Source organism: Indicator indicator, chromosome 23, assembly GCF_027791375.1.
Source record: "Indicator indicator isolate 239-I01 chromosome 23, UM_Iind_1.1, whole genome shotgun sequence".
NCBI classification, from domain to species: Eukaryota; Metazoa; Chordata; class Aves; order Piciformes; family Indicatoridae; genus Indicator; species Indicator indicator.
Window position 1 is genome coordinate 10,396,374 of NC_072032.1, and position 19,081 is coordinate 10,415,454.

The 19,081-nt window shown below is 38.0% G+C and overlaps 1 protein-coding gene across 2 annotated transcripts in view; it reads right to left on the minus strand.

Annotated features, from left to right (window-relative positions):
• The window catches only part of SLC2A9 (solute carrier family 2 member 9), a 56,601-nt gene that overhangs the window by 15,841 nt on the left and 21,679 nt on the right, over positions 1-19,081 (minus strand). For both annotated transcript variants that reach the window (XM_054391487.1, XM_054391486.1), the window contains exons 7-10: positions 13,687-13,874; positions 10,439-10,549; positions 4,919-5,020; positions 2,558-2,633 (exon numbers count right to left, since the gene is read on the minus strand). In XM_054391487.1, the coding sequence (XP_054247462.1) occupies positions 2,558-2,633; positions 4,919-5,020; positions 10,439-10,549; positions 13,687-13,874 (477 nt within the window). The remainder of the gene's footprint in view (positions 1-2,557; positions 2,634-4,918; positions 5,021-10,438; positions 10,550-13,686; positions 13,875-19,081) is intronic.

The following is a 19,081-nucleotide window of genomic DNA, read 5'->3' on the forward strand; positions in this document are numbered from 1 at the left end:
ATGGGATAATATTCCAGGTACCAATAGCTCAGTGAACATAAAGTGAATTCAGTCTAGATTAAGATCTGGATCTATAGAATCATTGCAAACCACATGGGATTTACTCTAAAGAATGATGAAATGCTCTCTGTAAATAGAGTAGGAGTTAAAATACTGAGCATTAGTAATGTCATTTTTAATCATGACAGAAAAATGTCACTCACATCTCCTGCAAAAGGCTACAAACACTAAAAGTCTGCAACTTAGTGACAATGAGTGTGCATTGATTTTCTTGGGGAAAAGCCCTTTCAATGACCAGAAAGGTGGAAAAGTTATTCTTAGTCTTGTCTCGTTAAACCACCAGAGTGCTACAAAAGAATGAACAGATACTGAAGTGTAAGATTTCCTGATAAAGGGGTGTGAAAATATCACTGAGAAGGCTTCCATTCCATCTGGAAAAATCTGAGGTGATAAGGGAAAAGTCTACAAGATCACAAGGAACTTGAAGAGGGATGAAAGGGATCAGTTTTCCCTTTTCTGCCAATTCAAGACCTAAAGGGCATCACACAAAGCACAGCAAAGGGTGTGTTTATGAGAGGTGGTATACATAGTTTTCTTTGCCAAAGGATACTAATATTTTTCACAGAGAATGAACAAATCCATGAAAGGCTATGAAAATCTTAGAAACGTGGGAAGACCCTAAACTGAAAATATTATGTACTGGTTCTAGAAAAGTGTCTCACCAGCTTGCCCTGTTTGGGTTTTCTCTAGACACTCCCTTACAGCTACTGCACCTACTGCACCCTAGTCAAGCCTGTTTGTTTCCTCTCTCTTCCAGGCATTACCACATGCAAAGGAATAAGGTCAGAGACTGGTGATAAACTATTCTACGAGAAGCAAAAGGAAAAGGAATATTTTTATCTTCTCCTCATTTTCCTCTAAAGCAGCATAATTTTCCCTCAGCTTTTCCAAAAGTGGATCCACGGAATTAGAGCAAGGTTTAATCAGAGTCCCATGAAGCATCAGCAAATCTTTCTTTCCCCAAATAAACCACAATCAATTAATTAGATCACTTCAGTGGTAAAGATGTACAAACAGTTGATTAATGTTTAATGTCAAACTCTTTATAAAGAAAAAGAGGCAAAAAATGGTGGATGAAAAAGCCTGAGAACTCAGGGGAGCAGAAGTTCTTACTTGCAGGTTTACAGCTGAACAACTGTTAAAAAAAAAATCCTAAAAAGCAGCTGATTTTTTTCCCCATTTTGTGGAGAACACTTTGTAAAAAGGATCTTTGAAAACGCAAGCACTGTTTTGACATCTTACTCTGTACATGAATTCAGTGTGGATTAAATTCCTTTTCGTCTATCTGCAAATAATTTTTATTAACATTTCACTATTTGATAATGGCAGGATCTGATTCTGATCAAGTTTCTAAAAGCTAGAGCAATTCTGCTTAAGAGAAAGCCTACACTTGTTTGCATATTATGCATGCCTATCAAAATGCATTTTCCAAAGATACAACAAAATTAGAATCACAGCATAAATTAAGTTGGAAGGGACTTCCAGAGTTCAGCCCCTGGTCAAAGCAGGGCCAATTGCTTGTGAACTTGTCCAGCTGAGCTCTGAATAGCTCTAAGGATCAAAATTTCATGGCTTCTTTGAGCAGTATATTCCAGTGCTTAACCTCTCTCAGTAGTAAAATGTTTTTCCATAATCCAGTCAGAATTGCCCTTGCTGAGGCTTGTCTGTTGCTCTTGCCTTTTCGTTCTGAAAAATGGCTGACTTTATCAAATTCTTAGACCTTAAAGAAGTTCTTTGCTAAAGAAAATGAAAAAAAAAAAACCACAAAAACAAACCCCAAACCAACAAAAACCCACAAAAGCAACCTGTGAATATTGGATTGTCTCTAAGTTGTATCCACCTTTAAGTAATCAAAATTAGGCTGGAAAAAATCTCTCAGATAAATAGCTAACTACCTACAAAACAGTTACCTGAGGGCATCAGATCTGAAATGCATACAGTAAGTAGAGAACTGTCAGAAAAGAAATGCACTATCAGGACATCTAACTTTTCCACCACCTTCCTAAAGAGAGTAGGTGTAATTCCTCTTCAACAATGCTTTTCCATCTTTGGAAAGGAAAAGAAAGGAACCACACTCAACTGTTCACCTGCCATCCCCTTCCACCAGTGTCCCATTTGTAACCTGTCATCACTGAACCACTGACACAAGCACTGAAAAATAAAACAGTCACCTTCCACTGCTGAGTGCTTTTATAGATTCGCAAAACCATAGTAACTCTACAACATTTAAATTTGGTACTGATTGCAATTTAAGCATTAGTTCTCTAATTATGCTAACACCTACGTGGGAATGCATGCGTACATGAGATTTTATCAATAATATTGCTATCACTTTGTGCTGCTGTCACCTTTTATTATCTTAAACCCTTTGTGGCCTTCAGAAAACAGTAGAGTAAAATTTCTTGCAAGGTATTTGTGCAAAAAATGCCTGTGTAAAAAAAAACCCACAAAACATGTGCTTTGATGTGCACAGAAACACGAAAAGATACAGACATACCAGGTCCGATGCAGAATGATGCAATGATTGCAAGGATGCAAAATATACTGAGGTAAGGAAGCCAATACATGGTGTGCTGTGGAGATAAAAGACATTTGTATTTAGTATATGGAAAAAAAATGTCTCTTTCAGAATTTAGTGTGTGATTACTTTAGAAAATCACAGTATTTCTGTAGAATTTTAATAGATGATTTGTATTAAAGGCCCTGGTCTCTGTGAAATCCCTGTAAAGAATCTAAACAAACTCCTGAACCACTGAAGCCACAGCTCTGAAAGTTTATAACTTCAAGCCAGTTTGGGAAAGGGTTTTTCTTTTCATTGTACAGATTTAACACTTCCATTTTTTCCATCTTCCTCACTTATTTCAGGTATGTTTAAAAAGAGCAACTACAAGGGCCAGTGGAGCTGCAAAGTTCACCTGTTAAAGGCTGGGCTGAAGTTTGGACATACCAGGCTGCCTTTTGGTAGGACATCTGTACTTGAACCTTATCAAAGCATGTAAAAGCCACAATCCAGGGATTTTTAGCCATAATCTCATTATGGAGACAAGGAAGGCCATGTGTGAAAACAACAAATACATAGTAAAATGGAACAAACTATAAATGGTTCTTTAAGGGAATTGTAAGTGGAGTCACTTGTTGTCCTCACAAGGCAATCTTTTTTTCTACTTCTAAGTGGATTTTTCTTTATTTAGACCTCTAAATGATAGGAACTTGAAATACGATGATCAGTTTCTACTGAGTTTTTAGGGCACTGTTTCTAAATCATGTAGCTGAGTGCTTGGTAATTATGCTGATAGATGGGAAACATCCATGGATTTCCATTCCTTGCTCTCTTCATCAATGAGGCTTTTCCCATCAGCAAAGGATGAATGCCATTTTCATTAGGCTGTTCCTGTTTTGCAAAGTTAGTTAAGCTAGGTGTTAACTGTAGAATCACAAGCTATCACCTTCAGTGGCACTGTAAAAATATATTTGCTACAACAGGTAATTATTTCAGTGTTAGATGAGGACCCCCATTTTCTGATGTTTTTTCTCATCCAGTTTGGGTTATTCCTTTAGATATAACCAGGAACTCGTGGTCTCCTAGACATTAACATTAACCATTAACATTAACATTAACCGAGAGACTTGTAGATCTACCAAAACTACATATAATGGAGTTCTCCTCTTCACACCCATCCAAGGTTTCTAAAGGCACTGAGAGAAGGTGCAAAGGAGAGACAGGGTGCAAAGATGGAGTAGATACAAATTTCTGTGAGATGAAGCCTATTTGTACCCTGGTCTGTTTTCAAAGCAACACCTAATCTCTAATACTTCAAAGGTCTGAGACATTTCTGAAAGAAGTAAAACTGAAAGGCACTCAAATATCAGAGATTTATAATAACTGAAGGTTTTCATGTATCAAACTAGGATGTAATAGATTTGGGAGAGAATTTATCACTCAGCCTGCAAAACGTGCAATAATCTCTCTCTTCTGGAGAGCTGTCTTGTAGCTATCATGATGGGTATGTGAGGCAGAGCTTTATTGTGCTGTACATAAAGGTAAGTCAAATAAAACTTTGCACTGCTGTGGTATACACCTGCTAGTCAAACTGAATTACTGACTCTCTGCAACCAAGAAACAAGATTTGAAAGTCAGATTAACAGCAATTGACGACAACAGGAAAAACTTGATGGAAAACCACTCAGAACCATGCCAGTGCAGATGTCAGTTTTAGTTCTCAGAGACCCTCAGGAACAGAAAGAAACTGCATCACTGTGTAAATGGAAGCTAAACAAGGAAAAAGTACTCAGGGTTGGTATTTAGATTGGTTTAATAATCTTCCTCTGACCATTTGAAAGTGCTGGGGAATGGAGTGCCTGTAACATTCGAGAACTTTAGTGCAAATGTTCTGCAAAGTCTTTATATTTTCAATAAAAATATCATAAATATAGCTAGAAAGAAACAGCAAGCATGGAAATTTTTCACTATTGGGGGGAAAAAATCCAAATGTAAAATAAAGGATGGCATATAAAGTAAGAAAGAAATCTCAAAAAGACTCCATTGCAAACAAGGATAAAACCAGAGAATACAGGTAAACTATTTACCCAAAAACTGTCTTCAGAATAGTTCATGAGATGTCTGGATCTTTGAGTGAAGGAGACCGAACACAACAAGCTTTTTAATGCAAAATGGAGAACCATGGTTCTTGAAACCAACAGGCTCATAAATAAGCAAAAGAGAAACCTTAAAATCCTTACGATAAACTGATTAAAAGCATTGGCTTAGGTAGGAATGCTGAGGCAAAATGGTATTGAGCATTTGGTGTTTAAAACAGGCAAAAGAGAAAGTAAAAATATGGAGTGACCATAGCGTTACCTGCAGAGTCAGAGAGACAGTAAGGACTGCAAAGAAGACAATCATCAACCCAAAACCTCCGATGAGAAGAGGCCTGCGTCCCAGCCGTTCAATTACTAAGCCCTGGAAAACAAGAAGTAGCACTGAGGAACAGAAAAGCACTGAAGAACCCAGACCATGCAACACGTTCTCCTAGTACATCTGAACAGCAGAACAAATCCATGAGAGTTGATTTTATGCTGTTTAGCAGCTGTGACGTTTTCCTAACTGCCTTCACAATTATCTCCACACGATTTAACAAGTCCACAGAGTATCCTTCTTTGAGAGCACTCAAAAATCTAGGAAGGCAGCAATGTAGTACTTTGGATTAGTTTTATGCCTGGATTTCCTGCTACAGAACAAATGTGACCATATAGAGAGGGAAAAAGTGCAGCTGGTAAATTCAAGTTTCATATCATTATTGTGGTCAATTTCAAAGTTATTACCACATTTAACTTCTTGTACAACAACTAATTACACAAATGCTGTACAGTAGCTGTATAAAAGTTATTAATATGATGATTGAAGTTTGATTTTCCTTTTCCAAGGCATAAATAAGTGTACACTGATTGAATGGCTTACACCAAATTTCTAGAATAATATGCAATTTCTAAGTGCCAAAACATTGAAAAAAATTATAGCCCTTTGCTTTTGCACTTGAACTCTTTCTTAATTTCAACATCTCCCTGAATTTAAGCTTAAAAAGTTCAAAACTTCAGATTAAAACATTTTTTAGCACATTAAATTTATGTTAATCTAAAATGTTTTCACTCTCTTCTATTTTAACACAAGAGAAATGCTTAGTTGTGATCTCAGATAGGTAATGTAATTAGAATATCCAGCTAAAAAAGAAATCTACCTAGCAGAAAACTTTGCTCAGACCAGTGATTGTAATACTGATTCTTGTGTACTCATGCATATTTTGAATTTAACAGTTGAAGATAAATCAAGTTCATTTAAAAGCAATCACAAACTCTGAACCCTTATCTGTTAGAGAAGTACACAAAGGCTGGCTAATATATAGTTTAGGTCATAAGAGCTGCTGTACTCCTCTCCTTGATAGCCAATTGTAATTAGTGATTACTGTAGCTTTCTTATAAGAAGGATAAAACAATTTTACAAAGCCTGAAATGCACCACTGTAAACAAAATCAGAATCACCCCCAACTGTCTGCCATGTCATTTGCTGGAGACTGCAATCCCTCTTCCACATATCCTTTGAGCAAAAGGTAAAATAACTAAAATGAAATACTGGAAGGTGATGCACACTGTTATGCTGTGAGCACCTAGAAAAGTGTGTTACAGGCAAGTGCAAAGTCACCCAGGGAAGAAACACCTCATGTGGCAAGAACATATCTCACAGAATTGGGTTTGCCAGCAGATTTTAGGACAGGCTTCAAAACATGTTCACTCTACACCCTACACCCTGCTGAGCTGGGCTTCCACACCAGAGAGCTGCACTGTGATGCTGCAGAACACAGAAAGCAGCTCTGGGGTGAGCTTTAGCATTCTTTATTTCTTTAAATGAGGAAATGTACCAATTTTGACAGTTTCCATAATATAATTTATTTCAGAGCTGTGTTTAAAATAGACCTTCACTGATGCTATTAACATTTCACATTGTGCTCAGAGGATCCAAATGTTCCAAAACTGCAACTGCCACTCTACAAGATGCCAAGTATCCTCCACTATGATTAATGAATCCATCTTGCAAACATATGTGGCCAGACATACACTTAAGCAAGAGACATTTTTTATAGTTCTGAGGGATTAAAACTTATCTGATGGACCTGTAAGAAAACAAAAGAATTCTGCAGTAGATGCTTGGCATGCAATTTGATATGAATTAGACATCAGACAATAAATGCTGCACATGTAATTTGGCATACACAGGGAATTACCCTTCTTGTTTTTCAACTCTGGATGAGTGGTCATGGTCATGTGTGACCTACCACTTGTATCTCCTGTTCCAACCCAAAAAAATACATCTACTAATGGCATGGATTCAAACAAGACACACCTGTCTCTGCTGAAATGGGGCGCTACACAGAATCAAGCTCACAGAAAACCAAGTGCAACCAAACCCATGCTGGTTATAAACTATAAAGCCTTCTCATGAATGGCAGCATGTGTTTAGAAAGACAAGAGTCTGTGACTTTGCTGGTCAGGAGCATTCCAAGGCCCAGTAGCAGATGCAAGTTGTTCAACAGGAAGCCAATCTGCAATAGAAAAGCCTCTCAGGGAGTCCCATCCTTCACCAAGGCTTTTTGAATTGTTTAAGCACACAGACCCTTCAACAGCCAGCCCATCATCTGGTTAGGTCTGCAGTATTTCTAAGTAGGACTTATTTTATTTTTGAGGATTTCTTAAGGAAACCTATGACAATACATCAGTACCCCATTTTTTTTTCCTGCTGAATTGATCGTCCCTCTTTTCTCAATGGAAAAAAAAGAAGAAAAAAAAAAAAAAAAGCTCAGATAAACTCTGAAGTTCCAGCAAATACTTGAGAGGAAAGGTCTAATGGATGTTCTATATGAGCAAGGTTCCTTGAATAAAACAACGCTGGGTTTGAGGTTATAAACAGACAACAACTTCTTTTCACTTCTGAAAATGAAAAATCCAAAACTTGTTAACTTGCAAAATCCACTAAAATGCTTATGACTCATAAGAGTGGGAGATGATTCACCAGTTTTCAAGTATTCATAGTTCTGAATGCTCCACTGCCATGCCCTGGCAACTGTTACCTCTTGAAGACCCGTAACAAGCCAAAATGTAGTATATGGTAGAGTAAATGAAGCAACAAGAAATTCAGTATTTACAGTCAAAAAAAGATTCTTACATCCATTTTCTGTTATACCACGCTGAGTTATCTGCCAAATCATGTGGGCTGATGCTTGTTTATGTGTGATCATAAATATGCATTTGCAGAAGCCTATAGCCAGTCATACACAGCTGAAATTACTGAAAATGTACATATATATATAAAAAAAATATTGCAACCAAAATTCTGTCAACATGTCCATTTGGTGATAATAAGGCAACCACTATGCAAACTGAATTAACAGTTCACATAACTTCTGTGGGGCAGGAAACACTTGCAAATGAAGTTTAAAAAGCAAATGGCAGTCCTTGCACGAGTCAGCTGCAGATATCAGGGCTGACATGATGAAAACACAGCACGTTAAAAAAGATCAGACAAGCTTCTCAGGCTAAAATGAATGTGCAAGTGAGTTCTGCAGCCCAAAAGCAAGGTCACTGAATATTGTTCTCTACTTATTTCCTGGTCCTAAATTATACCAATAACTCAATTTTTCTGGATGTCTCAGCTCTGTAAAGAAGTTTGATCTACATGCGAACGTCAAGAGTAGCCACACTTTTCCTCATGCATTTTGGATATAGGTCTGAGTAAGACTGGCTGTCTAGATTTAGACTCAATGTGACAAGTTAACTCTGTTATTTTCATTTTAAATAGCAAGATTAAAGTGGATAATCACATTTACATCACTGTCAGGTCTATTTATGACACGATGTGCAACATCTTGCATCCAGGAAAAGGAGAGAAACAGAAGACTGGGTGTTATGAATTGGGTTTTTGATTCATAATTTTATGTATAGCCATTTGCCTACAGCATGATTTATACAGTTGTAAAACAAAGAAATGAGCTATTTTAAGTGCCTACACTGGAATTTAGTGGCCTAGCACCAAGTTTGAGATATCCAAGTTTGGAAATAGCAATACATCAGCATTGCCAGAGGCACAGCAAGTAGCTTAAACAGAAAAAGTAGTAAAAGCACTCCTCTTGGGTGTTAATAAAAGCTACCACAGGTATCATGAACCAAGACAGACACATCCATCTCAGTATGTATGAAACATGTGCCCTGAATAAGCCCCACAATCTGGTAGCACAAAAGGAAGTGAAAAGGTGACAACTTCCATTTATAGAATGGCTTTAAAATAATGGAATCATCTCTGTGTAATTGTCACCTATTTCCACAAAACAAAACTAAATGAAAACCAAAAACAAACACAAAAAAACCACAAACAAACAAAGAGGTGTATTCTTCACTTAAATCACTGGCAGAGTAATCATTATTATTTTTACATATATCTTCAGCAAAGAAACATTTCTGCAGTATCACAAAGAACAAATTGTAAGAGGTAGGGTTTTCCATACTGCACTATTTCCATCTATCAAAAAGAATGTCCCTCTAATTAAAAACCAAACCAAACCAATTCCCAAACCCTAAAAACATATTAGGTTTTTTTTAATCCCAAAATAGATTTGTGGAAATTCACAAAGATCAGAAGAAGATCTTGGTGACCTTTGAGAGTACTTATGTCCTAGACTATAAGAAAATATACTTGATAGCTGGATTTAGTTCAACATTTTATATGTCATAAGCAGTTGCTCTGCCATTGGAAAGGAGTTTTTTTCTTTTTGTCAAAATCATTCTTCTGACATGTAAAAATGCTTATCTGATGGGCCCAGTATTGTACAAATATAGCTAGTATAGAATATATGAAGGTAAGGAAAAATTCTAACAAAGTAAAAAGTATTTGTTCTTTTGCAATTTTCCATTCCAGAGGCTTCTCCCATTGTTACTTATTGCAGTGCAAACAGAAAGGTATTGTCTTTAGCAATTAATCATGGATTCACTTACTAAAACTTTCAGGTTTGGTTTGCTCATTTAGTGTGGTTTTTTTTCCCTAGTCAACTTTCCCAGTTTGAAATAGGAAAGGGGGAGGAAAAAAAAAAAACGTATGGATATTCCTCTTTAGTAACATCTTCCTCTATGTTCAGTGCATAGCAAAGGTGCATGACCTGCTTGGGAGCTCCTGTGTTATAAAAGATTGCCTGCTTGCCCTTAGTGAATGAAAGAGCAGAATTTAGCACACCATGGGACACCCTTGTCCTAGCATGCTGGCTTACTTTTCAGTAGGCTGGGTTACAAACATTTACTTCCACCTTTTCAAATGGCTGAAGATTTTTCCTCAGTAAGCTGCTGTGGAAAATATGTCATTAAAATGTGCCCAGCAAGACAGATGGCTGTTTCTCTGATCACATGGATCACATCTAGCTGTACTCTCAGCCTTCTCCAACAACGCTGCCTGCTTCCCAGCAGGCACACAAGAAGATTCTGAGATGTGAATACGTTGCTACCAGGTAAAGTTGTTCTACAAGGTGAAACCATTGATGAGTTCTTGCTTAATACACTTCAGGCCTTGCTGTTCTGCCTTCTTTCTCTTCACTCATACAAAGCATATATCAACTTTTCAGGATTCTTTTATGCAACTAAAACTAGCGAGTATCTTCTTAAAGCGACATACCCAGCCACCAACTGGGCTGAGAATTAAACCTAGAAATACTATTTTCAATTGCTTTAACAACTGTTAGACTTAATCCTCAGTATATTATTCTGTTGATATTTTTATCTGTGTAAGGAAATGAAATTAGTAATATAACTACCCAGCATTCTAATGGATTTTTATAACCATACTTACAGAAAAAACAGCAGCCACAGTCTCAACAGCACCAGTACTTAGAGTAACATAGGGAATTGTTTCACGATTGATCCCAGCTTCACTAAAGATGTTGTTTGTGTAGTACCAGATCTGTATCAGAGAGATGAAAATGAGGTGTTAATCATTATGGCTTGAACTACAACATATACCAAACACTCCAAAATGACCACAGGCTGGGCAAGACAACAAATGAAGGGAAGGTGAAAATTTCAGGTGGATTAGTCATAACACAACTGTACTTTGGCTTGCAGACCCAGGCAGAATTACAAGGAGTTTCAACTTGATTCAGTTTAATTCAATTGAGGAGCAAATCCAAGAAACTCACTTTAAGCTTGAACAAAAGAATATAAATAGGTTTCATGTGGCTGAGCCACACTGCTTAAAAAAAACAGGTTGGGGTGGGTGACTTTATGGAATACTTCAATGCCATGTAACAACAGAGGAGAGAACAAGGGAAGAGGTGCTGAGAGGTGCTGCAGAAACTGCTCCTTTTCAGACAGAATGCACTGCTGCATGGACCCCCATACCCAGCATGAAAAACAGCCTTCTCTGCCTTAAGGACAGACCCCAGAGAGCCTAAGGATCCCACTTTGGGAATGATTCTTTTTTTAAACAATATTCAGTACAAGTACTTTATATGAAAAAGGATGATGTTCCCAGTGAGAACTTCACTGTAGTTTTGTGTCTTTGTGGGAACTGAGATTAAATGGTGGAAGATAAATAGATTGATTATGGATTATGTGTATAATGGATACCTTTTATCAGACGAAAAGAGACTAATACACTTACGTCAGTTTGGGTCAGTCTGTCAGGTATTTTGCTGTAAGTGACTACATTACAATGATCAGGGCTTCACCATGATTTCTTTTCCTTGCAGAAACCAACAAATGCACTGTTTTTTAACCAAAACAAATTTTCATTGTAAAGTAAAAGCTTTAAAAGGAGACAAGGGTTCTCAGATACCAGCAGGATGATTGCAGAAGTCTGCCAGCTGGTGATTTCCCCTGAGAGTGACCTGAGACTCTCGCCTGAAAGAAGTCCAACTTTCCCATATGCCCTGCCCAGATGGTAGCTGTGAGAAAGGCCAGACTGACTAACAGGGCACTACAGACAAAGCAGCTGATGGGAGCTTTGAGTTAGAAGGAAGCATTTGCTGTCACTGGCTCATGCCCAGCAGGTTAGTTCAGATGCAGTCAGGCAAACCAAGACCCAGGTTCAGCAGTATCTGTCACACCTGTACCTGTGTGCTTCGGGCGACTTGAGCAACATTAGCTAGGAAAGCCAAGCAAAAGAGACAAGGAATTGAAACCTGGTCTCTCAGTCAAGTGATCCAGCTATTTTTCTTGGCCTCAGTTATTATTTGCTTGTTTTTACTGTTAACACTATTTAAATAATCAATTCCACAACAAAAATGTTGTATGAGTCACTTCATTTTAGTGTTTAGTGGCACTGCATGAGAAGAGGAACAAAGTCTTTTCATGTTTTGTGGCATTGAATAAGGAGGGGAACAAAGTCATAATAAAAAACCCCAGCCAACTTGACACACAGGTTTCCTGACAAAGTCTTTCTGAGGCATATGTTCAGAAACTGGTCACCCAATGGCACTTTAAAACAACTCTAGTATCCATTTTGGACTGAGTGTGCCTCACTATCATCCCTGTCAAGTTATGACAGTGCAGTCATGGAATACTGGACGATTTCTGTCATCTATTAAATATCCTCAAAACCATAAAACTCTTCTATTTCCCCTGAAAATTTAGCTGTGACCTTTATTATTATATTTTTTCCCCCAGGCAATGTGCTTCATTATTTGAACAGTCTGTTTCTTACTACAAGTGTCTTTTTATTTTACTTATGCATTTATAAATCTTGGAAAGCCTGGATGACAAGATAATTCCACTTCTTTTCTTAAAAAAGTATCCACAATAAGGAACAAAATAGCCTGTTGTTAGCACTGAAATCCTACCAGTAGAAGAAAATACCACCTGTACAATTGTTTTTTATAGTTCACACCATAGTATGAAAAAAAATCTTCTAGTTCCCTCCTAGCATTTTGTTGAAAACTTTTAGATACCAGAGTTCTAACTGCATGAATCTTTCAAATAGTCTTGGACAAATTATTTTGGTATTCAAAGTGTTAAAGCTAAAGGGATACCTGAGATAAGGCTGAGCATTTACACTTCCTGATTAGCCCTGGAGGAAAAAAAAAAAAAAACCTAACACCTAGCTTTAGTATGTTGTAGTGCAAAAAACCACAATGAGAGCTCCTCCCAGCAGTGATAATATTACCTTTCATGCAGACAAGCAAGTAACTTCTTTAACTATGAGAAAACCCTCTTTTTCTTTGAGGTGCTTCATGAGAGCATTCCTATTGTGCAACCTAAAGCATCTAAGCCAGATGCTGCACCAAGGAAAGTTCTGGCTGGACATAGAGAAAATGCTTTTCACACTGTAAGTGGTGAGAACAGCTGGCACAGGTTGCCCTGAGAGGCTGTGGACTCTTCACCTCTGGATATATTTAAAACTCAACTTCACAAAGCCCTTAGCAACCTGAACCAGCCCTTAAGTCAATCCTGCTCTTGGGAAGGGCTTGTTCTAGATAATATCCAAAGATCCCTTCCAACCTAAATTGTCCTGTGACCTTCTCTTGGCTGATGCAATAGGCTCAGCAGATGGAAAAGGATCATGACATCCTTTAGCCTCAGATGCATTAACAGTCAAAAGGACTTCTTGACCTGTTTGTGTCTTTTTTCCTCTTCTGCTGCAGTTTCCAAGAAAGGCACATTGAAGCACAGCTTATTCTTCAAATTGTATGAAACCACAACAAAAATCAAACATCCAAGGCAGCCCCTTAAAATCACTTACAGGAACTTTTGTTGACTTCTGAGAATATAGGCCTGAATAAACCCAAGCAGATATCTTTACCGAAAAGACCAAATTTACCTAACATCAACAAACAGTGTGTGTATCAGACCAGACCTTAAGTGACCAGAAACAGAGAATCTCTTTTTTTTCCCCACTAATTTAAAAAAAAAAAAAACAAAACAAATGCTGCAGCTCTCCGTGGACCTTCCCACACGCTGCTCTAACAAAGTCATTACTAACTTGAAACCGCAAAAACTGAAAGTCGTAGAGCTTGGTGAATGATATAAGCACAAACCTTGCATTACAAAAAAGAAAGCAAGCAGCACCCTGGGGGATGCCGTGGCCTGAAGAAAGACACTTACAGCATTGAGCCCACAGAGCTGGTAGCAGCCCATGGTGACGACCACCGTAAGGACCTGCCATCGTACAGCGCGGGTTCGCAGGAGCTGCAGCACCGACACTAACTTGGTGTTTCTTTGGACTCGAGACTCTGCCAAAACCTCTTCTACTTCATGAGACACATCATCTTTCCCAAGGAAGGTCTGAAATGCTACAAAGAGAAGACATGCACTTTAGGCCAGATGCTTGGCACTAAGTGCATTTATAACAGACTTGTATCGTAGAAAGGGAAATGTGGGACACAAATGGGAGGCATACATGGGCTGCAACTTAATTATCCTTCTGCCAAGTGTTGTTCTATTCTGAGCATGAGCTGGCTTATCCCTGCAACTGGTCTTAGAAACTGCAACTGGAATGTAATTTATCTGGCACCCTACCAGTTGTATCCATATTTTATTTAATGTATAAATACAGCCTAAAGGTCCAGTGCAGAGCCAAAATCCTGTGTAATCTGAAAAGGTGTTTTAATAGCAAAGCAGTTCAGGACATTATTTGACTTGGCTACTTTTGCAGCCTAACAATACAGCAGATTTCATTGCTGGAGATAGATTGGATAGAGAAGTAATAGGAAGCAAAGACTTATCAAAGTCTGGCAATCCAGGAAAAGGCAGGCATTTGAAGGCAATAGCTACTACTCTTCATATAATCTCATTTCAACTGCACATAGACGAGAGTTCACTGTCTCAAGATGATTAATATTAGAAAGAACTACTTGAAGCAGTTCAGGACTTTATGTTTGTAAATGATGCAGACATGGGAGTTAATTTCCCTGGCAAATGTAGACAATAAACAACTTCATCTCCCCAGAATGACACTTCATTCAGTATTACACAATGGCGCATTGATGACTTACTGAGATACCTTTCCACTGTGAATAATAAAAGCTTTCCATCTCACACCTCTTCCAGGAGGCACTACAAATAGGCACCTCCTGGTGTATCTCTACCAACCCCATTTTACAGACACTGTATATGTTGATGATACTTTCACCACAATCTTACAAACATACCCCAGGGGTTGGCTTTTAAAGAGATGTTTAAAATGTTCATTGTCTTGGCATGACTGCAGAGAAACAATCCCATTACACATACCCCTGTAAGAAGGTTTTTGCAACCTCAGTAGGCTGTTAATTCTAAAAAACAATCCTTTACACAGCAGGTCACTTTAAATTGTTATTTTTATTAAGTGAATAAGCTGATTTAGTTCTCCTAAGAGCCAAATCAGTTTCCTCCTATCCACAGCTTTGCACAGTACTTACCTGTAAATAAATGACATTCACATTTTTCAGTAACTATGCATTCTTTTGGATCATAGACTGAACTTGGATGTTCAAGGAAGACAGAGACTGGCTACACATAGTTAAAATGCCCAGATCATTTAGGTTTTGAAGTTATAATATGTTAACTTTACCCAGTAGGTGGAAAGACCAAGTAGTGGCATTTCAACGTTGTGAGGGGTAGGTAACACAAATGAACCTCCCTGGAGCATCCTTCTCCATCTCTGGTGAATGTGTAATGCTGCACCCACTGTCTGACTCCCAGTCTGGCAGCTCAGGGAACTAACTTGAGCTCTGGGATAAGATTTTCAGAGGCATTCAGCACTTCTGTTGCATTTTAATGGGTCCTATGTGACTCTGCTTAACAAGAAGGATGATTTCATTAAGGGATGAACACTGACCACCTCTGGCTGTTGAGTCAATTCATTACACTCATTCATTCTGATATATCCAGTTTGGGACAGGAGAGGTCAAAATTTTCAAATCTCCCAGAAACAGCATTAGATTTATCTTTTCACCTGGGTCTTCCAATCAGAAATGAGTTAACAAATTTGGACCCCAGATTCCTGAATTTGAGCTTATGAGTTTTGTCCTTGTGCCATTGCCCTTTTATTATGCAATGATGTGCTAAACACTCCTTAAAAGGAGTGTGATGTATTTAAAGACATCGATTAAAAAATGAGAAACTAGAAAAATGTGTGCCTATGGTCTGTTAAAATCAAGGTCTCACACTTAAATGACACTTTCCTCAGTATTATCAGAGAATTGACAAAGGAAAATTCAAATAAAGATGAGAACAACCAGACACATATCACCATACCCTTCTTGCAAAAGACTCAGATTTTTAAGCATCTGGTTTATCAGTGTAAATTAGGTCAGTGCACAATTTTCTTTATTTTTCCTGTCCTTAGAATCCTCTGCATTACTGTAGGGCACACAAGTCAAAAAATATAGGTGCAGTCAAGTAAAAGGAAAGCAATCTGTCTTTTCTGCACAAGGGAGCTTGCTATGTTTCTAGAGGGACTGCGAAGTAAAAAACTGCAATTACCAAAATATCCAAGTACAAGGCAAGAAAAATACAGACACCTGCTTTCTTTTTCTTCCCTCCCTGGTATCAGAACCAAAGATGTAAATGCTACTAGGAAACTTAAAATAACTAACAAGCCAAGGAATGCTAAAAAAATGTGCTATACATGCATAGTTCTGAGCAGACAACACTCAGTCTTCTTGGAAAAACACATTTTCTTAACACATCTTCAATTTGCTTCCATTAACAGTTTTTCAGTACAGTACAGATCACCATAATTAATGCAGAGATAAATTCTGCATTAGCAGGGAAATGGGAAAACCAAAAGGTCTTTCAATGTGTGATGCTCAATTCTATTCATCTTACATTTTAAACCCCTGCATTGTCTGCACTGAGAAGCACAGCAGCCATTCCCTGCCCTGCCACACTGACTCATTTCTCTCCCTAACTGACTGCTTCTCTTTACAGAGAACTCTGATTTTCATGTCATGCTTAAAATCATCAGGGAAGTTACAGTTCTAGCAACTTTCAGACCTTTCCAGATTTCCTTTTAATTCCCTTGGATCAGCAGTTCTACACTCTCAGTTTTCAAATGTCTGGACACTGCCTTTACAAACAGCAAAATAAGTGGATGGTTCCAGCCAAGGGGAAAGTAGTTAGGAAACCCCTCCATTTGCACCACTAGATTTTGTTCATTTCAATTAAGTGAAGGTGGAACACTTGAAAGTGGTGCAAAGGTCTGAACAAAAATCAGTCAAGACTGTCTTTAAAACTAATCAAACCTTTAAATTAACTGAAGATGTGAAGTGAAGGCATTCTGAACTGAAGATGTGAAGACACTCAAGAACTCAATGACATGGAGAATTACTCATTCTTTTGCCACAGTAATACTTCTAGGACTGTGCCAAGAAAGCACTTGTTATCAAGACTGAATTAGCATGTAAACTTTGAGAAGACATTTCAAAGGATCAAACTGCTATTGTGTGGTTAGCAGAGCAGAGCCAGCCCCAAGCAAGAGGAAGCAGAAAAAGAGAGAAGTGGTCACAGGTAGTAGTTTGGGCTTATGCCCAAACTCTTTCCCAGGGATGTGTTCCCTTTCACTTCACTGATGATTAAGTATGCTAAACAGTGTCTTTAAAACAAAGCTTTGTCTAAGCTCTGCTTAAGCAGCATCATCTTTGGCCACTGTGGGAGACAGAGCACTGGGCTGAGTGGACCTAGACATCTCTTATGGATGCTGGCTGCTGTAGGGAATGGTGGGAGACATATGGGAGGCCTTGTTGTTTGCCTCAGCACTTGCAAAAAGTTTACCCAACTGCACTGCTTTTGAAATGAATATATAGCAATTTCCCTGCAGTAACTCCATGTCAACACCATAATATTTGTAAAAATGAAAATGTTTTCATATACCACTGATTTTATTAGAGTACTGACTAGGCAGAAGATTAATTTAGATGTACTCTGCTGAAGAAATTTAAATAGCTCTTTAAATCTATCAAAATATGAACTACTAGCATATAGCATAGTAAAGTTTAAGAATAAATCTCAAATTTGTTGTTCCAATTCAGTAAATAGAAAAGGAGGGGATGAAAGCAGGAGCAGAACTTTGTGGAAATTCAATGACCTATGTTATCCCAATGGATTTTTATTGCTGTAAAACAATTAGGAAAATTAATATTGTCATCTCCATTTTAGAAGCTTTGACATTCATGCACATTCAAGAGTGTTTTATAAAGACTAATGCAGTCATCTGCCTTAAATACAGCAAACCTTTTACTAGTAACAGGTTTAGATTTCTCCAACAGGATGTAATCCACAGTGAAATGTATATTTGCATGAATAGCCTTGATCCATTAGAGGAAAGAAAAAGGATTTAGTTAGAAGAAAGACCTGCACATTTCTGATATGAATATGCAGATTTAACCTAAGAGGCAAATAATTCAAAGGCATTAACTGTAGTCATCATTAAAATGGAGAATACTGCATGGTCATTACATGGCTTAAAGCAGTACGGTTTTAATAATCCACAAACTTCTCTGGTCTCCCAAAAATGCTTTTCCTCCCCCATTTCTGCATATAATGTTAACATCCAGACAATTTTTATGATTGTGGATTCACAGTTATTCACTCTCCTATTTTGTGAATTACTCTCCTCACTTGCTTTCATTATTCCGCTGCATTACTCCAGATACCCAAAACTTGGCTCATGCCTTCTCCACATGCCCTGGAGTGGGAAGGGGGTCTCCAAACTCCCACACTGACACCCTGGGTCATTCTGTCAATCAACCAAAATCCCTCCCCACTTGCCAAACAGAGGACTAAGAATACTCTCACTTGCAAACCTACTTTAGGAGAGGAGTAAATGCATAGGAGTAAGACAATTTCTTTTTTTCCTAGCAGACATGTAGGCATGTTATAACATAGAAGTATGAGATGATACCATCCATGCTGCCTTACAAGTGGATTGTATTGACTCCAAAATGATGTCTAAGAATCAGCCTTGCCTGTATTGCATCTGATATCCTACAGGCTACCTTGCTTGTGCAACAAGGTGGTTGGTGCTGGAGACATGGCTGCTTGACAGGCAAAGAATGGGAGGGAACTTTATAAATCTTTCTCTGGGATCATTGGTAACTAGCTGTTTCAAAAACTCTGCAGACTGTACTCAAAATGAGTTTCACTCACTAGAACATATCTCAGTATTATTCTTTTAATTTATTTAATTATTTTTAGAATTAATCAAGTCCAAAAGCTTCTATTGATGTGCAGTTACTTTGAAAAGTTTTTTGTAGCAGTCTCTGCTTTTTTTCTCAAAGCATAGTGTTTATGGTGGCTCATGAAAGCCACTTTCTCATAATCAGTATGCCAATTCCTAAAGCTCATTTCTCTTCAGCTACCAAGTAAGGTGTAGGTAACTTGTCTCTCCTGATGTCTCTTACTCCATACTCCACCTCCTATGCTTCTGGATCAGTTTTCAAAACATTTTCAGTACACATAAACTGAAAACATCCCAGACTGCAGTTGGCCCCTTACCAGCAACAGTAAATGATGTGAA